Source organism: Mesoplodon densirostris, chromosome 4 (assembly GCF_025265405.1).
Source record: "Mesoplodon densirostris isolate mMesDen1 chromosome 4, mMesDen1 primary haplotype, whole genome shotgun sequence".
Lineage (NCBI taxonomy): Eukaryota > Metazoa > Chordata > Mammalia > Artiodactyla > Ziphiidae > Mesoplodon > Mesoplodon densirostris.
In genome coordinates, this window is record NC_082664.1 from 126,065,467 (window position 1) to 126,093,100 (window position 27,634).

At 38.2% G+C, this 27,634-nt stretch overlaps 1 protein-coding gene across 4 annotated transcripts in view; it reads right to left on the reverse strand.

Moving 5' to 3' along the window:
* The window catches only part of MAP2K5 (mitogen-activated protein kinase kinase 5), a 262,810-nt gene that overhangs the window by 146,913 nt on the left and 88,263 nt on the right, over positions 1 to 27,634 (reverse strand). For all 4 annotated transcript variants that reach the window (XM_060097122.1, XM_060097121.1, XM_060097123.1 and 1 more), the window contains 3 exons: positions 19,350 to 19,418; positions 19,176 to 19,257; positions 5,908 to 5,969 (listed from right to left, as the gene is read on the reverse strand). In XM_060097122.1, coding sequence (XP_059953105.1) covers positions 5,908 to 5,969; positions 19,176 to 19,257; positions 19,350 to 19,418 — 213 coding nt within the window. The remainder of the gene's footprint in view (positions 1 to 5,907; positions 5,970 to 19,175; positions 19,258 to 19,349; positions 19,419 to 27,634) is intronic.

Consider the following 27,634-nt stretch of genomic DNA (forward strand, 5'->3'; position numbering starts at 1 on the left):
GACAATGATGGTTTTTATAAGGAACTTTCCACATTTAAACACATAGTCATATCAGCCGTAATTTCTTCCTTCCAAAGTCTGTTAACCAACACGCATTTATTGAACACCTCCCATTTCTGTGTCAGGCGCTATGGGGACACCGAATGTATAAGCTACAGGTTCCTTCCTTTAATGAGCTCACAGTGTTCTGAAGATAAGGTACGATGAATGAAAGAAATGGATATGTGTTCACATAATATGACCTGGAAGTCCACTGACGAAGTTCTCAGTGGTGGTGTGGGCAGAAAGGAGAGGGACAGGAAAAAAGGACAAAGATTTTCACTTATTTTCTATACTTCTGTACATGAAAAGAAAATTTTTTTAAGTCATGACATTTATGACCAAGGAGAGACATTTTTTAAAAACTTAACTAATGAGGGCAATGGGTGGACTAAAGGCCGCTTCCCCTGACAGTAGTCAGGAAGGCTTTACCAAAGTGCCAGGCCCTGAGTGACAGATTCAATTGATGTGAAGAAAAGTGAAAAAAGCATTCAAGCCAAGGTAAAAATATATGATCAGAATGTTGGGGCAGTGCATTCTTCAAAATCATCGAGGTCGTGGAAGACAAACACTGAGACACTGTTCTAGATTAACAGAGACTAAACAGACATGACAACTAAATGCAACGTATAATCCAAGACTGGATGCTGGACTGGAAAATTTTTTTTCTTTTGGTCTATAAAGGGTATTACTGGGCTTCCCTGGTGGTGCAGTGGTTGAGAGTCCGCCTGCCGATGCAGGGGACACGGGTTCGTGCCCCGGTCTGGGAGGATCCCACATGCCGCGGAGCGGCTGGGCCCGTGAGCCATGGCTGTTGAGCCTGCGCGTCCGGAGCCTGTGCTCCGCAACGGGAGAGGCCACAACAGTGAGAGGCCCGCATACCGCAAAAAAAAAAAACTAAAAAAAAAGGGTATTACTGAACAACTGGCAAAATCTGAATAAGGACTGTTGATTAGATAATAATGATGTATCAATGCTAATTTTCTAATTTTGATCCATATACAGTGATGATGTAAGAGAATGTCCTTGTTCTTAGGAAATACACACCTGGAATAATTAGGAGTAAAGGGTCATGATATTTGCAACTAATTCTCAAATGTTTCAGGAAAAAAATCTGTACATATATATTTAATCAAATGTGGTTAACTGTTAACAATTGGGAAATCTGGGTGAAGCATCTTTGGGAATTTTTAGTATTACTCTCACCAGTTTTCTGGAAGTTTAAAATAATTTCAAACTAAAAAGTCTCCCCCCAAATATTTTAAATGATATTAGGGTAGGAAACAACAAAGTATATCAAGATGATGATCCTCACAAGCCAGTCTGACTGATGCAAGTATGTGTGGAATCATGTAGACAATATTGAAAGGGCAAGTAAAAGAAATAAAATGAGAAAATACAAACATCTGAGTTAGATTTTAGAGTTTTTTAATTTAACAGACTGAGTTAAGAGTAATTAGTTGAATAAGGTACTGAAGAGAAGATGTTTCCAAGACCCTAAGTACATGGGTTATAAGTGCTACCTTCTGTGTGGGAAATTTAATCATTAAAAGCTTTAAAAATCTTTATATAGAAATAGCTGTAAAAGGAGATGCATATGTTTTTATTCATACCCACTGACCCTGTATGCACACGAGTGTGAACTTACCAATTTCAAGGTTGACTATTCATAATTAGGTATCAGATACAATGAACACACCATTATTAAAAACTTACTGTAAGAATTTTAAAGTACCCATCATTATAGAAATTTTTAGGTGAGTCAGGAATATAAGAAAAAGAAAAACTACCATTATGAGAAGTAACCGAGTAATTTACATACCTTGAGAATGATGAAAAGAGGGTTGGTGCTAAATATGCAAGGATTTTAGTTGATCAAAAAAGACCAAGGGCAATATTAAAAATAGAAATGCCAAGGGAAAAACCCGATTTCCAAATACTAAAGGTCTAGAAGAAGATAAAATCTATATCAACTAAGGCTGAGCAGAATTTAACATATTTTAATTGTTCTCACTGAGTGGAATGAACTCCTGAAAAATTTGCTAATGAATTATAATCAATTCTGTGATGTATTTTTCTATTTTAAGAGAACAGAATACATAACTATAGCAAATGATTTCTTCCAGGATTCAGAATAAGTGGCATTACAATAAAACACATGTACTCTGAACAGTAAGATAGTAAAAAAAGAAAATATGAAAATAGGAATAACTAACACAGAAGGAAGAAACAGGACAAAAATATTCCCTTAAATGCTTATAAAAATAACATCAATAATAAAAACAATTTTTCCTTTGAGTAGTAGGACAACGTCATCTTATTTAGCTGGAAGTAATCACCCTCTGAGCTCTGGAAATAGGGTTAAAGTTCTCAACTTATAGGCTTAGTTGCATATTTTAAAGCTCTCCCATTAAAGATAACTCACCACTGAAAATTTGTCCCACAGAAATTGAATAATCAGAAAACACACAGGGGAAGGCAATCCACCATATTCAGATTATCAGGCAGAGAAAAAGTAAAACAAATATTGATTTTATGACACTTGCTAAATTTATAAGTTTTGTTGGAGATTCAAAAAGAAAATATTATTCTTCCAACTTTATCAAAATAGACTACATTTTCCTTTAGAAGAAGAATAAATGCATGGGGAGCTAGAAATCTGTCCATTGAAAATCTAGGGGTATTATTGGTATTCAGTAAGCTAGGTTTCACAACGACTTGACAAAACCTTGACACTAAAAGTACTTATATCTGCTGTCAGTCACTCACTCCTTGACATGTCAAGTGCACAGCCTTTCAGGGACAACTTCAATCAACATTAGCACTCAAAATACAGTACACAGTGTCACTGCTTCAAAAATGAGAGGAAAAATAAAATGTGTTAGATGGCAGGGAAAGGGAGAAAGGCAGTCCTCTTTATAGGAGACCAGATTCCAGTGGAAAGTAATAAAAATCACTGAGCAAGCTGTAAGGCTGAAATCAACCAGTTTATATGGATTTCTTTTTCTGGGAAAATATTCTCTTGCCATACATGCATCAAGAGAAAATTTGAACAACATATCATAAAGGCTGACAGAGGTCTATCCTGTAATGAATGTTGGATCTGTGGACCTGTATAGCATGCCAGGCTATTAGAACCTGGAAAATAAAGTTACTCTGGGGAGGAAGAGATGCCTAGATATGGTTCTAAGACATGAAAAGAATCTGAAGCAATTGTATGTGTTACTCTAGTATTCTCTCATTCATACTTCTCTTTTTTACTTTTAAACCTCATTCTCCTGTTCATTTCTTCCTCTTCTTTTTTCTCATTTTCTTAGGAAACCAGATTGAAAGAGCATGGGGCCTGGAGTCAAACTGCCCTAGGTTCTAATTATTACTGATAGCTACATGATATCTCTAGGCAAGCTGTTTAACTTTTCTACACCTCATCTTGCACTTGTATAAAGTATGTACAATCATCTATAGAGTTACTGTGAAGGGTAAATGACATAATATTTGTACATAAAACATTTATCAATGATTTTCATAAAGAAGTACTCAATATACACCTATTTCCCTCCTCTCTCCTGATTCTGTTTCCTTCTGACTTGGCAAAAGAACCCATGTGCTTCCTTGGCCTCCCTGAGGGAACTCAAGGGAATGATGTTGATGCTGTCTTCAGAACACTAGAGGAGTGATGGTCAAAGGTACTGGGAACCCAATCAGGCTGTGAGAACATTTACTTTACAAATCGTGTCCTACAAACCATCAATCTGCTTATTTTGATTGGTAGAACCCTTCCACTGGTGTTTGTTAGCTGCAACAAAGGATTAACCAACTTTGTAGTCTACTAAAATTTCATTAAAAAAACACACTTTGGAAGTATTATTAGGCCCTGGCAGAGTTTATAAAAAGTGGCAGATGAAGAGTAAAGTTATCAAAAGCATTTTTTTTTTACTCTGGCCACAGGCAATTTTCATTACTATGACCTGATAAGCCATAAAAGCTGGTGAAATTGGACACATTTTAGAAAAAAAAAAAGCCTCATATTTTAAAATGTAAGGGTTAAATACAAATAATGCTTTGGCTAGCACTTATTTCAAATGCCTTTTGCTAAAATCACTGTCATATTTTCAATTAGGTAAGCCCTGCATTGAAGCTGGATTTTTTTTTTTTTTTTTTTTTTTTTTTTGCTGACTCCATTCACTTCACAGGCTTCCCACTCCAGTAGAATTGAAAACACCGATGGCCTTGTGTGGCTGCCCTACACAAGAGGGAGGCAAGATTTATGAAACCCAGGAAGAACAAGCTTCTCTACTGAAGAAGGCAGATTCCTATTTTAGCCAAGCTTGATAGATAACTGAGTATAGAACTCATATACTTTTTGCTTTTTCAATTGGTATCCCTCCTTTTTTTTTTTGCCCTTTAATATATATGTTTTTTTTTTTTTTTTTTTTTTTGCGGTATGCGGGCCTCTCACTGTTGTGGCCTCTCCTGTTGCGGAGCACAGGCTCCGGACGCACAGGCTTAGCGGCCATGGCTCACGGGCCTAGCCGCTCTGTGGCATGTGGGATCTTCCCGGACCGGGGCACGAACCTGTGTCCCCTGCATCGGCAGGCAGACTCTCAACCACTGCGCCACCAGGGAAGCCCCAATATATATGTTTTTAAACTTTAGAGCTAAGAACTGCCAAAAGCCACAAAGCATTCATTCCCCCCGAGATTAAAAGAGGAAATGAAACATATTTATTTTCATCTAAAATAGTGCTTTAGGTTGGCTCCGTGGCTTAGTTGGTGAAAGCGCCTATCTAGTAAAATAGTGCTTTAAGTAGTCAAATTTCATACTCATCTACCTAAACATGTAGATCAGAAGCTACTTAGCAGCAATAGCATCAGGAAGGAAAGTTCTCATCACCCTGGGCAGTTCTTACTAATAATTAGAAAGAAAAAAGGAAAGCTGTGAATTACAATGAACTAAGACTAAATAAGTGTCCATGTTGGATTAAAGGATCTGTGTTGTCAGTCTGATGTATAATGAATGTGAAAATCAGCCATTTAATTAAATGGTACATGGTATAATCACTTTGTTCTGCACTAAACGGCTTAAGTTATCAGAGCGCCTTTAGTTTAGCAACTGTTTACTATTACACCACCCACAACTTCTCTTAGACACTGTTTAGCCTATGTTATTCCAAATTTGAAATCTGGAGTTTATACAGTAATGTTAATTTAGTTGATACAGTTCATCAGTTTAAATTAGTGAATATAGAAAAGAGGAAATCACAAAGGTATAAATTCCAGATATACGTGGTGAAAAAATTAAAAACCAAGTACATAAAAAGTCTGCAAAAATCTTTAAGACTAAAGTACTATTTTGTTATAGATGGTTTTCTTTTAATAATTTAGGCTTTTAAAGTATTTTCTAATCATATGCCTATAACTACAAAATGTCCCTAAAACAGCTTTCTTTCCAAAGAACATGGAAATTTTACTGGTTAACAAGAGTAGTAAGGTCCCTGCAAATACATGAAACTAGAACTGGTAAGAATATGCAGGAAATTCCCTGGCAGTCCAGTGGTTAGGACCTGGCCTTTCACTGACAGGGCCCAGGTTCGATCCCTGGTCAGGGAACTAAGATCCTGCAAGCCACACAGCGTGGCCAAAAAAAAGAATATCCATAAGCCTGAAAACTGTCATGTGTCTATGTCATTATTGTAGGTTGGTCTATGAAAAGAAGAAAGGACAAAAATGATAAGAGAGTTAAGAAGGCCCTGGCAGTCAGCATAGATTGAAGAAAAAGAAAAAAAAATCCTGAGGATATAAGGAGAATAATGTTTGACTATAGAGAGTAAATCACCCAAATTTTATAGAGTTGAAGCCATATACTCACCGCCACTGCAATTCTTCCAAGGACATGCTCTGGAATTTTTCTATATACATCCAAAGATCCCCCTGTAGAAACAAACATGTTGTGTTACAACAAATGAAACTACTAGAAAAGTGCACTGGGCCCCTCCTCTGTGGATCCATTGTGAGACTTCTTTTTCTCTACTGACATCATGCACTGGATGTCTAGGGTAAAATTAGCTTTTTAGTCCAATTTTATCAATATTTATGACATAATCATACTTCCAGATGAAGCATAACTAGATACTTTCATTTTATTCTCAAGTGTATAACCATACACATGTAAAAACTGAAGGAAAGTAGTGAAGAACAGGCTAAGAATCTGTACTTTTGTAAACTTAAATACATACGCAAAACTAAAGGTCAATAGGACAATCATATCTAGGCATCTAGCTTGTGTTAACAGTTTTCTCAAAGGTAAACCAGGACCCTATCTTAGAATTTTCATATTAACCAAACAAAAGCTGGTACGTATAAAATTCAAAATACACATAAAAACTAATAAAGTAAAATAGTTATGTTAACATCTATCAAATGAATGTTACCCTTCAAATTAGGTACCATGACAAGCAATCAACATATTCCAAAGATACTATCTTAGAACAAAATGTTTTTTTCTTTTCTGGAAATTCTCTTTGATACAATTTTGAAAACCACTTTATGAGGTTAAAAAAAACTCCTTATGTCATAACATTTTTTCACTAAAATGGTATTCACTGACATCCTTCACCTTTACCAAATTCAGCTTTTGGTGGTTTCCAAAAAACAAAATCACTAGATTGTGAACATGATAAAGGCAGGGGTCATGTTGTTTGTTTTTAATTTTCATCAACCTAGAAATCAGCACAACTAACAGAGAGTACATATTCAATAAATATCTGTCAGATGAATAAATAAATAAATTTAAATCGCCATGAATTTTATCAGCTAAGTTAAGTTGCTCTGAAGACAGTTTCAAAAGAAGGGACTGCAAACCATTTGCAGCAACAATAACATCATTAAAATAACGGCATAACTTTCCCAGGAAACTATTTCAAAGGAACCAGTATTCATTTGGAAGTATAAATTTGAGTATGCTTGTTAAATTTTTAATCTTATACAAGTAGTATAAGAATTTCAGGAAGATATGTAAAGAACCACTACTTTACTCATATTAATGATATGATTATATGAGAACTATTTTAACCACATATAATAACCTTTCTTTGAGTCAAGGTGAGGTGTACAGTCTTTCAGTTCCATAAAGGAATTATCCAATATATTTGAGAAACAATTTTTGTTTCTATCAGAGGCTAAAAATTCATATTTAACAATTTTACCACTGGATGATTTATAAGTATGCCTCGTAAGATGTTAACATGGAGCATATTATCCTTTTCAAATGCAGTTAAGTCTATTTTGCAAATATAATTATTTTTATGTCAAGTTTTCCTAAAGCTGAACAGAGAAAAAAATATTTTTCCCTGTAAAAAATATTATATCAATATATATTCCATATATATAAAGATACTGGCTTTGTATTTATCTTGTTTAAAGCAGGAAAATGATCACTTCTTTCATTAACTTTGGCTTGTAGTTTCCAGATTCTGACAAGAAGCTGGAAAACCACAGTGTTAGTACACCTTACGCTTTGGTTCTGGGTGTTACTGGGAAGAGAATGAAAAAAAGACACTTCTGCAATGAGGTGAGCCATCTTTATTTACTAAAATGGCATTTTTATTATAGATGCAAGAAAAGTGAAAACACAGTAGAAAAAACATTTCATGTTCTCATCGATCTTTCAGATGAATTGGCAGTTGCAAGGAAGAACAATCTCAAGAAGATCATGCTTTATATGTTGGTATTTGGAATCCTCAGAAATGTAGTTTAGTGGGCCAATCCCTTATGAAGTGAACAGCTTGAGTGGCTCAAAACTAGGAGGTGCAAATCTATTCACATACACTACTAAGAAATGCTAAGAGAAGGTTTATTTTTACATAGGCTATAAATCAGGGCTTAATTAGCTAAATGGATAGTAGTCAACAAGCTAAATCAAAAAACCAAAGATTACATTACCACCATTATTAGTGGAACAAGCCAAAAAAGAATCCCATTTTGAGGTAATTCACTGATTTTTCTAAATATCTACTTAATCTCAGTTATATCCCACTCTCCTTAGCTATCCATATGGATAAATCTTTATATAGCTGGCTTTGTGTCATCACAGATTCATCTCGTCCTTGACATAATCATTAGAGAGAGATACTGTCAGAGGCAAAAAAAAATTGTGGCAGATCCACTTAGAATCAATAGTTCCTACTAAGCCGGATGAGTTCTCATGCAATTAAAATAACTCTTACCAGGCTAAAAATGGCAGAGGGTTTTCTGTTGAATTTTTACTGAGTTTTACTATCATTTCTATCCTATAGGCCTAGGCAATCTTTAGACTCATCAAATCAACAAACATTAGTGCTGGAGGGACCTTAAAGATCAGCCCAATGAGTTTATTTGACAGAGGAGAGAAACTGAGTCCAGAGAGGTGGGTGTTCTAGTCACAGCCATGAGTCAGTTGATGCCAGAACTCGGAAAAGATCTGAACCTTTGAACTGTAAAGATCTAAAAGGTTTCCCCATAACATCACATAGCTTGAGAATCACAGGTGAACTTTTTAGTCTCACTGCAATGTGATATTACTATATGACACATACTCAGAGAGATAGTTTTACGTTAGCTGAGGCATTGATATTCAAGGCATATAGATACTTGTTTATCTGTTGAATGGTTGCTTTGAACCTTCTCCTCATGATTCCAAGGTCACTGGTTTACTCTCTGTGACCTGTCACTTCCTCAGGTTCCCTGGCCTCAGATCATCCCTAGCCAGTCATTTCCTTGCATGCAACTATCCACCATGGGAACTGGGAGGAAGAGTGCTAACAGAATAGCAAAAACTCCATGTCAACTGCCAAACAACTACACATTTCTGTTGATGAACTGGGGCTATCATCTTCATGCAATTAAGCCAAAAGAACTCATGGGGTAAGGTCTGTGTTTATCCTAATACAGGGCTACAACATAAAGTAGTGTCTTGCATGTGGGATAAACAGATATGTAGTAAATGAACAAGCAACATTAGTTTCATATTCATCCCAACATTTTCCTTAAAATGATCATGATTATTATTAATACTAACAAAATTGAAATCTGGAGCCACAAGCAAAAATTTCAGAAACTCTCTTCGTCTCTTCCAGTTGAAAAAAATAAAGAGCCATTTCTTTCTTTGCAACATGGGTTTTGGGGGAAACAACTTATTCCCATGATGGTAATCCGAATACATGTACACAGATTCCGAGATGCTATATTTGGGTATTTCTGAGTGAATTTAATCTTTTTTTTTTTTTTTTTTTGCGGCACGCGGGCCTCTCACTGTTGTGGCCTCTCCCGTTGCAGAGCACAGGCTCCAGACGCGCAGGCTCAGCGGCCATGGCTCACGGGCCCAGCCGCTCCGCGGCATGTGGGATCCTCCCAGACCGGAGCACGAACCCGCGTCCCCTGCATTGGCAGGCGGACTCTCAACAACTGCGCCACCAGGGAAGCCCGTGAATTTAACTTTGACTTAATGAGAAGGCCTATCACATCACTCCCCTACTTGAAACCTTCCAATACAACCTAACAAATTCAGACTGAAACATAAATTCCTCACCATGACCTACAAGGCCTACACAATCTAGCTTCTCCCTATTTCTCTGGCCTCCTGTCTGGCCCCAGGTCCTCTCATCACTACTCTCAAGTCACCATGGCCTTCTTGTGGGGCCTGATTTCACCAAGCTTGCTTCCCACCTTAGAGCATTTATACTTGATCCTCTGCCTTGAAGATCTTCCCCATGACCTTCTCTGAGCTGGCTCACTGACATTAAAGTCTCTGCTAAAATGCTACTCCCATAAAGAAGCCATCCCTTGGACCTAGAGACTGTCATACAGAGTGAAGTAAGTCAGAAAGAGAAAAACAAATATCGTATATTAACACGCATATGTGGAATCTAGAAAAATGGTACAGATGAACCAGTCTGCAAGGCAGAAATAGAGACACAGATGAAGAGAACAAGGATATGGACACCAAGGGGGGAAAGTGGTGGTGGGGGGGGGGTGAGGGTGGCGGTGGTGGGATGAACTGGGAGATTGGGAATGACATATATACACTAATATGTATAAAATAGGTAACTAATAAGAACCTGCTGTATAAAAAATAAATAAATAAAATAAAAATTTTTTAGTTTTAAAAAAAAAGAAGAAGAAGCCATCCCTGACCGTCCTGTATAGCAGCAGTCCCCAAACTTTTTGGCACCAGGGACTGGTTTTGTGGATGACAATTTTTCCACGGACGGTGGGGTGTGGGGATGGTTCAGGCAGTAACGTGAGCAATGAGGAGCAGTGGGGAGCTGCAGATGAAGCTTTGCTTGCTCGCCTGCCGCTCACCTCCTGCTGTGAGGCCCGGTTCCTGACAGGCCGCAGACCAGCACTGGTCGATGGCCCGGAGGTTGGGGACCCCTGCAACATAGCACCTCCTCTCCTTAATAGTCATCATCTACCCTGCTTTAGCTTCTAACTAGACATATCCCTCTTTGAGAGTGTGCTGCATGTTTCTTGTCTCCCCTTCTAGAATTTAAGCCCCATGCCAACAGGGATTAAGTCTTGTTCACTGTTGTCCCCCAAGTTTAGAACACTGTCTGAAAGAAAGTGCTCAATTACTACTTGGAAATAAACAACTAATATAAGATTAAAATAAATAATGAGAATTTACACTAACAGAACAGAACTAGGGTTGAGACAATGTTCTCGAGAAGTTTAATTGAGATAGGAAGGGAAGAGAAGGAATGATAGAGGATGGCACATAGTTTTTGGTCCATGTATTTTTGAGGAATATTTTGTTTATTACAGAGAGAATGAAGGTCCAAAAGAGAGAGGTTGGTTAATGGAGAAACTCTACCAAGGGGATGCACATGTAAAGGGACTGACCTTAAACAGCTTTTCATGTGAGAGGTGGATCAGGTGTGTGCAGTTGTTGCTAAGCTATAGGTGGAAAAGCAAGGAATTATGAGAGCTCATACCTGATAGTCTATGTTGTCTCTAAATGAGAAAGAGGTAGGTAAAATCTGGGGGAGGGTAATAAAGTTTTACAGGAGCTGATATGGGAAATAGCAGAGAAGATGGGAATGGGAGAACAAAACTTAAGAAGTAGGAAATTTTTGTGTTCAGGGACCAGTTAGGGTGGAGTAAAGGGAAGCTGCCAACAGCAGTAGGAGAAGGGCTTCAGGCAGCTCAAGTCAAGAGAGTGAGAAGTCCCCCCAAAAAAGAGGTTAAATATAGGTTATAAGTGAATATTTTAAGATAAGGACTTAAAGTATTAAAATGTAACTAAAAGGTGACATCACTGAAAACAGCAGGGTAAGGTCCTCTGAAAATTCTCTTCTCCACAAAAGCAATGAAAAAACAGACAAAAATTGTCAGAATCAACTTGTTCAGAACTCTTGAAATTAGCCAAAGGATTGTAGAAACCCCAAAATTGTTTATTCAGGACAACGCTTGAATCTTGGTAAGAACAGCAAGCTTGTGGCATTTTAACTTGCCTTATTCCCACTGCCTGATCTCCAGCTTCAGTGCAGCCTTGAAAACCAGCAGCCTGCCATCACAGTAAACTCCAGCAGCCTGATAGCCACTGCACAGGCAGAACTGATTTGGTGCTCCTTCATATCCACATTCTCAAAAAAGTTTCACTTCTGACCTGTTTGGGGGTTCCCTGGAAGACCCCACTTGCAATGCTGTCTTTATTTACACCTTATACAAAAAACCTTTTCCTTAGGGGCATTTATTGAAAACAATTAGAAGCAATCAAGTAACTCTGTAACTTACTGAGGTGGCAGATAACAGTTTAGATAAACAATAGGCTAACCAAAAGTCTTAAAAGGAAAAGCTGGGGAATGAGCTGTCAATAGAGGCTTTGAGGGACTTCCCTGGTGGTGCAGTGGTTAAGAGTCTGCCTGCCGGGCTTCCCTTGTGGCGCAGTGGTTGAGAGTCTGCCTGCCGAGGCAGGGGACGCAGGTTTGTGCCCCGGTCCGGGAAGATCTCACATGCCGCAGAGCGGCTGGGCCTGTGAGCCATGGCCGCTGAGCCTGCGCGTCCGGAGCCTGTGCTCCGCAATGGGAGAGGCCACAACAGTGAGAGGCCCACGTACCGCAAACAAACAAACAACAACAAAAAAAGAGTCTGCCTGCCAATGCAGGGGACGCGGGTTCAAGCCCTGGTCTGGGAAGATCCCACATGCCGCGGAGCAACTAAGCCTATGTGCAACAGCTACTGAGCCTGCTCTCTAGAACCCACAAGCCACAACTACTGAGCCTGAGTGCCACAACTCCTGAAGCCCACAGGCCTAGAGCCTGTGCTTCAACAGAAGCCACCACAACAACAGAAGCTACTGCAAGGAGAAGCCTGTGCACTGCAACAAAGAGTAGCCCCCGCTCGCCACAACTAGAGAAAGCCTGTGCACAGTAATGAAGACCCAACACAGCTATAAATAAATAAATAAATAGATTTATTGGAAAAAGAAAAAATAGAGGCTTTGAAAAGCTGCAACATATTCTTGGGAATCTAGGATATATGCATGCACAAAGCCATGTGCATTCTCAGGAAGGCCTGGAGGAGGCTTTCAGCAGTCACCTTGGGCTGAACATGAGGCTCAGCACAAGCAGGAAGCAAAGACTAAGGCAGAGTTATCAACTGGTGGGAGAGTACCAGACTTATCCCTCTCTGAGAGTGGGAGAGTACTGAAGGTGTGCCCCAACACACTCAGAACCCTTCAGCAAAGACTGGGAGACTTATTAGCCCCAGGCATTTAAGGAAATCTCTGCCTAATCATTAGCTGACCAGTAAGCTAACTGAAAGAGTCTTCAGTGGCTATACACTGGAGACAGAAACACTACAGAATAGTTTAGAAAAGTCACTAAAGAAATATATCCAACAAAAACAAACCCTGGGGATGAGGGAGAATCTGATTTCTAGAGTTAACACATTATATAATTTAAAATGTCCAGTTTTCAACAATAAAAATGAGACATGTAAAGAAACAAAAAGGTATGACCCATACACAGGAACAAAAGCAATCAACAGAAACTGTCCCTAAAAAAGCTCAGATGTTGGACTTACTGGAAAAAAATCTTTAATCAGCTATGTTAATATACATCCATATAACTAAAGGAAACCGTCTGTAAGGAACTAAAGTATGAGGATGATGTCTTCCCAAATACAGGCTATCAATAAAGAGGCAAATTACACACCCTCCCAAACATACACATATACATACATATACATACACACATATATACAAATCACTCTCTCACTATCTCTCTCTCTGTCTCTCTCTCTCTCTCTGTGTGTATATATATATACACACACACACAGAGATATATAAAATAAAGTCTGGAGCAAAGCTTTTGTACGCTACTGAAAGGAAGTTGATATTAATCTGAAATAAGTTGTTGATATTAATCTGAATAAGTTAAGTTGATAACTGTAATCTCTAGGGAAACCAAACATACACCTTAAAAATACAGTAAAAGAAACCACAAGATAATTTAAACAATACATTAGAAAATATCTATTTAATATAAAAGAAAGCAGTAATGAAGGAACAGAAGAACATAAAAGAAGACTTAAAGAAAACAAATAGTAAAATGGCAGATATAAATTCTAGCTTGTCATTAATTACATTAAATGTAAATGAATTAAACACTCTAACTGAATGAGAGATTGCCAGAATGGATAAAAAAATTATCCAACTCTATGCTTCCCATAGGTGATGCACTTTAGATTCAAAGACCCAAATAGGTTGAAAATAAACAATGGAAAAAGACATAACAAGCAAAAAGTAATTGATAGGGAACCGGAATGACTATACTAAATTAGACAAAATAGACTCTTAGGCAAATGCTGTGACTAGAGACAAAGAAACACATTTTATAATGATAAAACAGTCAATTCATCAAGAAGATATAACAATGACAAACATACATGCACCTAACAACAGAATGCCAAAATATGTGATGCATAAACTGACAAAACTGAAGGGAGAAACAGACAATCAAAAAATACCCCATTTCAATACCCACTTTCAACAGTAGATAGAACAATTTGCACTAAAGATTAACAAGGAAATAAAATACTTAACACCATAAACCACCTACTCCTGACAGACATCTAAAGAACACTCCACCCAACAACAGCAGAATACATTTTTCTCAGGTGCACATGGAACATTCTCCAGGACAGACAATATTTTAGGGCATAAAACAAACCTCAATAAATTTAAAAGGACTGAAATCATACAAAGCATGTTCTCTGACCTCTAAGGAATATTAGAAATCAGCAACAGAAGGACAAATTCAATGTGGAAAATGACACACTCCTAAATAAAAATGGGTCATAAGAGAAATCAGAGGGATTATCTTTGTGGGGAATTAGAAAACACTTCGAGATAAATGAAAATGAAAAAAAACAACATATCAAAACTTCTAGAGTGCAGCTAAAGAGGTGCTTAGAGGGACATGTATAGCTGCAAACGCCTACACTAAATAAGAAAGATCTCAAATCAATATCCTAACTTCACAGCTTAAAAATACAGAAAAAGAGGAGCAAACTAAAAACAGAGCTAGTAGAAATTAATAAGTATTAGACCAGAGGTCTAACACAATAGAAAAACAACAGAGAAACATCAAAGAAATCAAGAGTTGGTTTTTGAAAAAGACAAAGAAACTGATCAACTTTTAGCTACCCTGACCAAGAGAAAAAGGGATAAGACTCAAATTAATAAAATCTGGAATGAAAGAGAGAACACTAACACTGACTTTACCAAAATAAAAATGATTACAAAGGAATACTAGGAATAATTGTTTACCAACAAATTAGATAATCTAGATGAAATGAACAAACTTCTAGAAAGCCACAAAGTACCAAAACTGACTCAAGAAGAGACAGAAATTCTGAATAAACCTGTAACTATAACTAATAAAGATACTGGTTGGTAATTTAAAAAACTACTCATAATATTATTCAGTCTTAAAAAGAAAGTAAATTCTGACATATGCTACAACATGGGTAAATCTTGAGGACATTATGAAAAGTGAAACAAGCCAGTCCCCAAAAGACAAATACTGTGCAAGTTCACTTAGCTGAGGTATCCAGAGTATCCCAACTCATACAGACAGAAAGTAGAATATTCGCTACCAGGGGCTGGGAGTAGGAGGCAAAGGAGAGTTATGCCTTAATGGGTATGGGGTTTCAGTTTTGCAAGATGAAAAGAGTTCTGGAGATGGACGGTGGTGGTTGCATGGTAATGTGAGTGCACTAATGCTGCTGAACTACACACTTAAAAATGGCTAATATGGTAAATTATATATGTATTATACCACAGTGTTTGAAAAACTTTTGGGAAAGACAGTCTTATGCACACAGTCTTGCTAATCCTACTTGGCCACATAAGAATGGGCCTTGGGGCTGGAATGCTTGCTTACGAAGAGATAAAGAGGCCACATAACCTGTGCTGGGTTTATCTCCTTGTTTTGGAATATCTTTCCCTGTTTTAGGCTCAGTGTGTACTCCTTTGTCCTGATTAAGCATGTGCATCAATGGACCTTAGGCATACCTCCAGCTTTCAGTATTTCTGACTCCAGGGGAGTAGGGCAGAGTCGGGGGTACTTTTGCTGCAACACAGATGGGTATGTGCAGGCCAACTGCCCTGCACAGACTGCCAGGAGGGACCTGCCGTTGGCCACTGGGAACTGACACCCACTACTAAAGCTGATCTTGCTCTCTTTTTTTTTTTTATGTGAGTAAAGCACTGTTCAATCCAGTGCTTGATTGTATTCTGTTTTTCTTGGCAACTCCAATACCAAGATGCAGTGGGCAGCAGTGCTTGGACTTCTCCTAATGAGAGACAACAAATGCCACCTGACCACAAAAACTACTCACAAAGAAAACCCCAGGACCAGATGGCTTCACCAGTGAATTATACCAAACGTTTTAAGAAGATTTAACATCAATCTTTCACAAACTCTTCCAAAAAGCAGAAGAGGAGGAAACACTGTCCAATTCATTCTTTAAGGACAGAATTATCCTGATATCAAACTCACACAATGACATTACAAGAAAAGAAAACTACAAACCAATATCACTTAAGAATATAGATGTAAAAATCCTCAACAAAATACTAACAAATTGAATCCAGCAACATATAAAAAGGATTATACAGGACTGATTCAATATGCAAAAATCTATTAATGTAATACACTGTAACTAGGGAATAAAGGACAAAAAAACACATGATCATTTTAATAGACAAAAAAAGCACTTGACAAAATCTAATGCCAATTTGTGATAAAAATACTCAGCAAACTTGATAAATGACGTCTACCAAAAACCCACAGCTAACATCATACTTAACGGTGAAAGACGGAAAGCTTCCCTTCTAAGGAGCAAAAGAAGGATGTCTGCTCTCACTGCTTCTATTCAACACTGTACTGAGGGACTTCCCTGGTGGTTCAGTGGTTAAGAATCCGTCTTGCAATGCAGGGGACACTGGTGCAATCCCTGGTCAGGGTACTAAGATCTCACATGCCGTGGGGCAATTAAGCCTGCATGCCATGACTAGAGAGCCCTTGCGCTGCAACTAATGACCCCACGTGCCACAACTAGAGAGAAGCCTGTGCACTGCAACAAAGAGCCCACGTGCCGTGACAAAGGATCCTGGGTGCTGCAACTAAGACTCAAAGCAGCCAATAAATAAATAAATAAATATTTTTTTAAAAAATTAAAAAAAAACAAAACAAAAAGCCACTGTCCTGAAAGTTTTTTTTTTTTTTTTTTTTTTTTGGCGGTATGTGGGCCCCTCACTGCTGCGGCCTCTCCCGTTGCGGAGCACAGGCTCCGGACGCGCAGGCCCAGCGGCCACGGATCACGGGCCCAGCCGCTCCGCGGCACATGGGATCCTCCCAGACCGGGGCACGAACCCGTATCCCCCGCACCGGCAGGCGGACTCTCAACCACTGCGCCACCAGGGAGGCCCTGTCCTGAAAGTTTTAGCCAGGGTAGTTAAGCAAGAAAAAGAAAAAAAAGACATCCAAAATGGAAAAGAAGATGTCACACTACCTCTATTTTCAAATGACCTGATCTTCTATATGGAAAAACCTAAGGAATCTATAAAAACCTATTAGAGTTTAAGGAACAAGTTGAGCAAACTGAATGCAAACTGGTGTAAAATGGAATGGAACAGTTTGGCAGTGTTAAACACAGAGCTACTATATGACCCAGCAATTCTACTCCTACCGACATACTCAAGAGAAGTGAAAACATATGTCCACAAAAAACTTGTACACAAAAGTACATAGCAGCATCATTCACAATAGCCAAAAAATGGAAACATCACAAACGCCCATCAGTGATAAATGAGTAAAGAAAATGTGGTGATCTATACGATGGACTATTATGCAGTCATAAAAAGTAATGAAGTACTGATAAATTTTACAACATGCGTGAACCTTGAGAACATTATGCTCAGTGAAAGAAGCCAGACACAAAGGCCACATACTGTATGATTCTACTTATCTGAAATGTCCAAAATAGGGAAATCCACAGAGACAGAAAGTAGATTAATGGTTGCCAGGGACTAGAGGGAAGAGGGTATAGGGAGTGACTACTCATGGGTAGGGAATTTGTTTCCAGGGTGATAAAAATGTTTTGGAATTAGTGGTGATGGTTACACAGCCTTGTGAATATACTAAAAACCACTGAACTGTACACATTAGAAGGATGAATTTTATGGTATTTGAACATACCATCTTAATAAATACATTTTTTAATGTAACAAAAATTGAGGATTCAAAAAAGGATGATGAAAAGTCATAAAGTAATGACATGTACTGGCTCTATGAACCCATTTTTTCTAGTCAGTCTCCTTGAATACTAATTGTCATACTTCCCATATGTTTGTAAGACTTTTAATTCTTGACACCTACTATAACTAATTTAGAACACATTATTATAGTAACAAGGTATCAATGATGGCTCATTAAAAAGTCTCATGGGGGGCTTCCCTGGTGGTGCAGTGGTTAAGAATCCGCCTGCCAATGCAGAGGACCCGGGTTCGAGCCCTGGTCCAGGAAGATCCCACATTCTGCGGAGCAACTAAGCCTGTGTGCCACAACTACGGAAGCCCACGAGCCTACAGCCCGTGCTCCGCAACAAGAGAAGCCACTGCAATGAGAAGACCATGCACTGCAACGAAGAGTAGCCCCTGCTCACCGCAACTAGAGACAGCCCACGCACAGCCAAAAAAAAACCGAGGTCTTGTGGGAAATGAACTAATTGTATTATTAATGTACTGAGAATCCCCCAAATGAACTAAGTATATTTTTTAAATGTTGAGGGTTTTTTTTTTGGCCGCACTGCTCGGCTTGCAGGATCTTAGTTCCCCAACCAGGGACTGAACCCGGGCCACGGCAATGAAAGCACTGAGTCCTAACCACTGATCCACCAGGGAACTCCCAAATGTTGAGTTTTAATGAGCTAGACATTAAAAAATTGAATATGTGAAATTTAAAGACTGCTTTGATTTCAAATAGGTAAATAATAACAATGATGACATCATTTTACTGATAGGGTACCAAGAAATTTGCATTTTGCCAAAATATCCACAACAAAAAAGATTTATCAAAATAGAAATGAATAAAAAATAAAGGAAGGAAGGAAAGGGCTAGAGTCCAAAGAAAACTAAACACATCTTGGCTAAACAGCTGTGTTGGAAAACAATTTCTTATCTTGCAATTAAGATCTGATTTCTTTCTAAAAGACACAGGACATTGCGTTAACAGATTTCTTTAAAAGAAAATCTGTTTTGGCTATTGAAACATTAAAAGAACAGAGCAACTGCTTTGCAAGTGAAGACAGATTGTATGGAAGAATCAAGTATCAAACCACCGATTACACTAGTATTTAATCTATTTAAATTTTCAATAAAAGTAAATGAAATTACATTCTTGAAATTATGGCTCGGCTATAAATATTTAACAACAGGAACCCTTAACACTAAGATGTTTTAGAGCATAAAGGAGGTAATTATTAGTATATTTTCATTATTTTTAATTCTACTTGATACCTACATCAAAACCAGGTTTTAAAGCACTCTACTCCCAAAATCACTTTTAAAGTATTATAAAAGGGAAGACTCACCATCCATGAATTCTGTACATATTGAAATTCTGTTTTCCACGAAAAATGCACCATAAAACCCTATGATATATGATGAATCACACTGTAACAAAAATAAGACAAAAGTAGTTAATAGCCTGCAAGCCAATACCACAGGCATACTTTATAAGGAAAAATGACCAAGAAAAAAATTACCTTATAAAGAATTTCCAATTCAGACATAATTTGCTTCTGAAGTTCCAGTGTAATATCTAGCAGTATGACCTAAATATATAAAGGAATCAACATTCACACATTTATTCACCTTTAAATTAAATATAGTCATATTCATTATGAAATATAAAAACTAAGAAATACGGTGTTTCCTCTATTCATTCCACCTCTCTCCTCCCCACCACAACCTCCAGTAATACAAACTGTCCACATCTGTCTAACACTTTGTACTGGGGGAGGTGGTATACAAGTGATTGATGGGATCAAAGAAAAAGCCAGGTCTCAAAGGTCAGTATTAACAGCTTTAAAAGTCAGTTAAGTTATAACACCCTTAATTTATACACCCTATTTTGGTCACATTGGTTATTTTGAGAGGAGGAAGATCGTAATGACCTTGAAACCATTAAAAAAATAATTGTCTTGTAATTCAGACACTGGGCAAAAGCAGAGAGAACAATGAGTAAAAATAACAATTAAAGTAGATTTTTAGTTATGAGAGAAATAAGGAGTTTTAAAAATACATCAGGTTTTTATATTCTTCCAGGTGGGTAATCTTTCTTTGCCGAAACTGTTATAAAATGTTGGAGCTTGAAGGAACCTCAGAAATGATTTCATCTAATTCCCTTCTTTTTTAAAATTTAATTAATTAATTAATTTTGGCTGCGTTGGGTCTTCGTTGCTGTGCACGGGCTCTCTCTAGTTGTGGTGAGCGGGGGCTACTCTTCATTGCAGTGCATGCGCTTCCCATTGCGGTGGTTTCTCTTGTTGCAGAGCAGGGGCTCTAGGCAAGCAGGCTTTAGCACTTGCAGCACGTGGGCTCAGTAGTTGTGGCACATGGGCTTAGCTGCTCTGCGGCATGTGGGATCTTCCTGGACCAGGGCTCGAAACCATGTCCCCTGCATTGGCAGGCGGATTCTTAACCACTGAGCCACCAGGGAAGTCCCTAATTCCTTTCTTTTAGAAGAAGAAACCAAGGTTCTGAGGAGTCATGAGGCCCAGCAATGTCAGGGACCCTCCCTGATTCCAAGGACCATGCACTTTCCAGTATGCCCTGAGGTTTTATGGTTTTCCTTAAAATATCAACCACTGAGTCAAATTCATAACACAGAAATGTACAATAGTATATTTATAAACTTACCTAGAACAAATTCTAGTCTATTTCAAACACTTATTTTTTTAAGAAAGAAGACCATCAACCATTCAAATTTTACTTATCATTTCCTGTGAAGCCAATTCAAGGGAAATTGTTTTTTACTTAAAATAGACAGTGATGATAATAAAATAACTGGAAGATAATTTCTAAGATTTGTGGCAGAGTTTCTGACTCTAGACATTTCTAGATAAAAACTTAACATTCAGGATTACCAATGATAGTCTAATTAAACACCATCCCACACTGAACCACATTTTGTATTACAGTGGCAGAATATGTGTGTGTGTGTGTGTGTGTGTGTGTGTATACACACACACACATATATATAATCAATACTGGAGGAAAAAACATAAATTTTGAATTGCAAACTGCTGATAGAGCAACGAAATAAATGGATAATCTCTAAAACACACATTTTATAGTCCTGACATCCATTGGGGGGAGGGTAAAATGAGTACAAAAAGGCATAGCAGTTTCTATCAAGAGTTTGCTTTAGGGTTATTTATAAAAGCTCTCACTAAAACTAGACTGTAAGTGTAATGCAAAACTGCCAAGAAGCATTTAAACATTTCTCCCAATCAATAGTTATTTGCCACAATATTCACTTACATTTTTGTTCCTGTATAAAATTTAGCAACAAAATTAATTCATCTAGTGTTGTTTTAATTCTATGCCATAAAATATTAGAGCTATTCATCCTACTATGTCAAGTACAGGGAATCTTTCAACCTGAAAAACTCTGCTAAAAGAAGTAAGGTATTATTTACCTTAAAGCAGTGGTTCTCAACCTTGGCCTCATGTTATAATTACCTTTATATCTAGGTGTTTATATAAGAACACTTCTAACAAATCCTGATGCACAGGGCTTACTCCAGAATAAGGGAATCAGAATCTCTAGGGTTGGGCCCACATCTCTGCATTAAAAAAAAAATTCCCAGATGATTTGTAACCCACAGTAAGGTTGAGAATCCCTTATTTAAGGTTTCAAAAATGCCATTTATTCAGTGTTTAGTATGACTACTAAGATATACTGCACCTCCAGGCCCCCAATCAAGAAACATGATTCCATAAGGCTAACCAAAACCTTGTTATTAACCCAAAACTACCAGCTATGAACATATTCTCTTCACAGAGAACCTTAACTAGGCTCCTATGGCCTCAAATAAAGTTAAAATTCTAGCATGACAGTCAAGGAATGCTTCCACAGTCTACCTCCAACTTGTTATTCTAGCTCCTTCTCCCACTACTCCTCACCACAAACCCAATCTACGTGTAAAACCAGATGATTCCTACCGGTCCACACACGTCCTGTGCTTTCCCCCACGCTGTTCCCTCCACTTGAGGTGTGCTTCCTTGCTCCACTCCATAGTCACTGGCCATAAAACCTTTCCTATCCTTTAGATACCGCCTGAATGCCACCACCACCTCCACAAAGCCAGCCCCAAAGCCCTCCATCAGATCCTTTATCTTTTTCCTTATCACAAGCTGCCTTTAGCATTAATGCCTCATCTCCTAAAAACAGAAGCCTAGAGAGTATAGAGTGGTTATAAGCCCCTGAACGGCAACGACTAAGTCTTGTGCGTTTTTCTCTGGTCCCCTCCCCCCATATCCAGCACCCAGCCCAGGGTCTTACTCAAGTGGTGCCCATTAAGTGATGTGGGACTTAATTAAAGTCCTCCTTACAAACATAATCCTACAAATAAGAAGCTATTTCTAGACAGGAAGGAAATGAATTGCCTGATTTCGATAACTGAATTTAAAACCAAAGACATAAACACCAAAATAAATAAAATTGCCACACTGGCCTAACATGTAGCAAAGTAACACCGTATTTGTGGGACCAATCCATTGCACTCTAATAGGTCTTGATCATTCTTGGAATTTGCTATAGTCTAGAATAGTGGAGATTCCATAATGGTAAAAAAAATGAAAATGTAATTTCTGGGAACTTGAGAGGGCAAGTAAAATCTACCTTAAAATGGAAAAATTGGGAAAAAAAGCATGGCGAATTCTAATTTTTTTTTCTGAAGAACAAGGAAAGCATGAACTCCTTAAGTCTTCATGATTATTTTTTTTTCTCCTTAGGAAGAGCTAAATTTTTCAAACTGGAAAGAATTTGAACATGAAGCATTTCCTGGAGAAAGGGTTAAGTGAGAAACTGAAATACCTGAGTGCATTTCCGCTGCTCTCCACTACACCTCCAGGACAAATAAGGATGAGTTGTCAAGTTAAATATAAGCAGTCAAGTGACTGAATTATAATTTACTCTGTGCTCAATTTAAATTAGTGTGAGGCTATTAAAATATACAGTATAAATACGGCAATTCATCACAAGCTGTCATGGATGACTTCATTTATTTGCTGGAGTGGCACACGCTCCACTAAAGGGAAGGAGAGCAAAATCACAGGTCAAATTAAGCCGCTATTCTGTTTTAATTCGCTTATTTAATCTGTGGCGACATAATTGTCTTTTACAGTATGTACAACTCAGAAAGGAAATTTGGGAGGATTACAGTCAGTATACAAATGATTAATCAAATGGTCCATTTAAATGCTAGTTTAAAAGCAGGAGAAACCCAAAGCAGTCAAAGAATGATAATCAGCACATGCTACATACAAGGCTAAATTTCCTGGAAGATGGATTTTTCCCAATTAGAAAATATACAATACTGGGGAATCTATTAAGCTCTACTCTTTCAAAGATTTTATAGACTACATTAAGGGTATAAAAAGGTTCTGTTTGCAAGATGGCTAACAGTATTTTTATTTGTTTTCTGCTCTACTTGTTTGCAATCGTCTTGCTTAACTACATTCCTCCCCCGCCGCCCACCAAAAGCTAGTTAGAAACACATATTCATATACAGTCATCGAATAGCTATCTTTGAAATAGCATTAGTATCATTTTCAAAGTACTCTCTTTGAGACAAATTTTCTTCTAAACTCAGTGATATAAAATAAAAATTCAAGATACTTCTGTTCTTCCCCAAACTCAACTTTCTTTTTATAATATCTGAAATGATATTTTCCCATCTTTGAAGTCAAAAGAGGTAAACACTAATACGCTTAGACATTGCAATATTCTTTAGACAAAAAAGTCTAGAAAATAAGAACATTTACAAGTACAAAAATTAGAAATATTTTGAGTAGGAAGAGAAAAGTAACAGATTTTCAAGGAGCCTCATCTAACTGCGCCCACAGACATTCAAACTATGGGTCCAAATGACCATTTGACTTAGAAAATTAAATTTCCCTCATCATTCTATGCAGGCATCAGAGCCCTGCAGGTGATTCTGTTTAGACACGGACTGTGATTTGCTGCTCTTCGCAATCCCTTTGTGACACCAGGCAACCCCGTTTCACAGCTGAGGTCACCGAGAGGTTCAAGTGACATGCTTGAAGTCACACAAAAGTCAGGAGAGGGTCAGGAAAGGACCAAATGCACTTCTAACTCTTAACCTTCCATTTCACCCTTTAATATAAAAAAAAAGCTAAGAAATACTCTGGGTGAGAGCAATGGTCCATACAAAGAACACTATGGGATATTTTGTATGTGAGCTGAACCTACTTTCAGGATGTTACTTCAAAAGATGAATGAATGAATTAAAGAACAAGTGACAGAATAAAATTTATTTATTCAGTTAATCATTCAACTAATTATGTGTTGAACATCTAATCATTACAAGATGTTCAGTGCTCTGTACTAGGCCCTGTAGGCAAGGTTCTACATGAATCAATGAGTAAGACAAGAAGCTAAATAATATCTGTTCCCCACTTACAAAGAGATTTCAGTGTAATAGGGGAAATGTACATGTATACTAATAGCAAAATACAAGGCACTATGTGATAACACCCGTAAGAGACATATGGAGAATTCTAGGGAGGTTCAAAGGAGAAGGTGAATGAGTGATAGATATACCAGATGTGACAGGATTTATTCAAGTAAGTTCAATGGAAGAGCAAGCTTTGGAGCTGACCCTTGAAGGGTGTTAAGTATTTTGATAAGTGGAGACATGGGTGAAGGCATTCTAATGAGAAAGAAATACATGAGTAAAAGTGTTGAAGTGAGAAACTACTTGGGTTCAGATAAGGCAATGAATTCAACTTAAAAGAAGCACAGGATTCAGACACATAAGATAATGCTTTAAAAGTAGGCTGATGACCTACTGTGGAAGATCTTGAGTTCCATTCCACAGAGCCTTTACTTGGGAAGTAATGTAAAGCCTTTGAAGACTTTTGAGAAGGGAAGAGGTGTGGCTAGAACTATGTTTTAAGAAGCCAAATCCAAGGGTAGTGAGCAGAAATATAGTGCAGAGCATGGACTTGAGGCAAGACTTCCCTGAGTTCAAAGCCTGGTTCCATTACATATTAGCTGTGGGACTAAGCTACTTAACTATTCTGTGCCTCAGCTTCTGCGTCTGTAAAATGAGGATCCATAATGGTAGTAACTGCAAAAGGTCACTGTGAGCATTAAATGAGGAAAACGTATGTAGAGTGCTTAGCACAGTACAAATGATCAATAAATGGGAGCTTGTTTTTTTTTTTTTTTTTTTTTTTTTTTGCGGTATGTGGGCCTCTCACTGTTGTGGCCTCTCCCGCTGCGGAGCACAGGCTCCGGACGCGCAGGCCCAGCGGCCACGGCTCACGGGCCCAGCCGCTCCGCGGCATATGGGATCCTCCCAGACCGGGGCACGAACCCGTATCCCCTGCATCGGCAGGCGGACTCTCAACCACTGCGCCACCAGGGAGGCCCAAGGGAGCTTGTATTTTTGAGAGAATAATTTAAAAGCTGGTCAACATGTCTGACAAGAGACAAAAACAAGCATCTGGATTTGCATGGTGACAAGAAAGGAAGAGATACTAAAAACTAAATAACAACAACAAAAAAAACCCCAGAAAAATCAACAGGCTTCTAGACATTAGATATCAGCTAAAATAGGACAGTGATCCCTCAGAGATGGAATAAGATGAGTCCTATGACTGTTCAGCTTACCAACTAGACAAGAGTTTCCAGGCCCCCACCCCCGACATGGGACCCCTGCATGGGACCCAGGGGGAGCTCAGCCACCTCCCTAAGCTGAGAGAACTGGGAGTCCAAGGAGGCCAAGGCAGCTAGAGTTCACTGGCAGAAGAGCAAAAGGAGACAGCTCCAGAGAGCTGCAGAGGGCCCCTGAAGTCTTCAGCTGAGTAACAACTAGCACGTGGATGTCAGGAAACTACCTGAGGCCAGGGAAAGAACCCCCAGAAAGAACCAGGAGAAACAATCTCCAAACCTCACACTAGGGAGAGTTTGTGTTCCCACCAGCCAGGATGGAAAACCTGTATTTGCCAAGGCATTGGGGTAAAGTATTCAGAAGATGACTGCTTCAGCTGACTGGGGAAAATTAGTTCTGGACTAACCACTGGGATGGTCCCATCTCATAAAGCTTAAAATCAAGTCTTGAAAGGATCACACTGTTTCAGATTCACTAAACAGCAACTCAGAATAAAGCTCAAGAATATTTACAGGAATGAGCCTATGCCATATGACTGGCATTCAGTAAAAAATTATAAGGTATTAAAAAATACAACCCCAAATGGGGAGAAAAAGCAATCAGACAAAACTGACCCCCAAATGACACTTATGATAGAATTAATAGGCAACACCATTAATTCAGTTATCATAACTATATTCCACATATGCAAGAAGGTAGAAGAAAGATGGAGCATGTTAAGTAGAGACATGGAAGATGTAAAAAAGACCCATGTAAACTTCCAGGGATAAAAAGTACAACATCTGAAATGAAAAATATACGGAACAAAATTAATAACAGATTAGACAATGCAGATGAAAGGACAAAAACCTGAACATTTGTCAACAGAAACTATTCAAAAATGAAACGTTAGAGAGAAAAAAAAGCCTAGAATAAACAAACAACAGAGTATCATTTTGCTGTGGGACAACTTCAAGTGACCTAATATAAATGCAATTTAAGTTCCCAAAGGTGGGGGGGTGGATACTTGAAGAAATAATGGCTAAAATTTCTCCAAATTTAATGAAAACTAAAAATCCACAAATTTCTATCTCAACAAATCCTAAGTACAGGAATCATGAGAATTACATAAAAGCTCACCATAATCAAATTGCATAAGACTAGTGATTAAAAAAAATCTTAAAAGCAGTCAGACATATATACACTAACAAATGTAAAATAGATAGCTAGTGGGAAGCAGCTGCAAAGCACAGGGAGATCAGCTTGGTGCTTTGTGACCGCCTAGAGGGGTGGGATGGGGGGGAGGCAGACGCAAGAGGGAGGAGATATGGGGATATATGTATATGTATAGCTGATTCACTTTGTTATAAAGCAGAAACTAACACACCATTGTAAAGCAATTATACTCCAATAAAGATGTTAAAAAAAAGAGAAAAGCAGTCAGAAAAGACGTCAGTTCTAATGTACAGAGGAATAAAGATTTTAAATGACAGTAAGAATGAATGCGAGCCAGAAAACAGTGAAACAAAATCTTTAAATTACTGAAAGAAAAGGACGATTAACCTAGAATTCTATATCTGGCAAAAATGTCTTCCAAAATTTAAAGTCAAATATACACTTTTCAAGACATGCTGAAAGTATTCATTGCCAGGATACTCATGCACTATAAGAAATGTAAAAGATGGGAGTCCTTTAGACAGAAGGAAAATGATACCAGACAGAAATCTGGATCGACACAAGAGAATAAAGAGCACTGAAAAAAATGTGAGTAAATATAAATATTTTCTTACATTTAAAATGCCTTTAAAAGACAACTGTCTAAAGTAAAAACAGTAACAATGTATTCTGGAGTTTACAACATGAGTAAGTAAAATGTATGATAACCAAGGTGAGGATAAGGGAAATGAAAGTACACCATTGTAAAGTTCTCACACTATAGGTAAAGTGGCACAATATTACTTGAAGGTAGGGCTTCTCTGGTGGCACAGTGGTTAAGAATCCCCCTGCCAATGCAGGGGACACGGGTTTGAGCCCTGGTCCGGGAAGATCCCACATGTTGCGGAGCTACTAAGCCTGTGCACCACAACTACTGAGCCCATGCGCCACAACTACTGAAGCCCATGTGCCTAGAGCCCGTGCTCCAC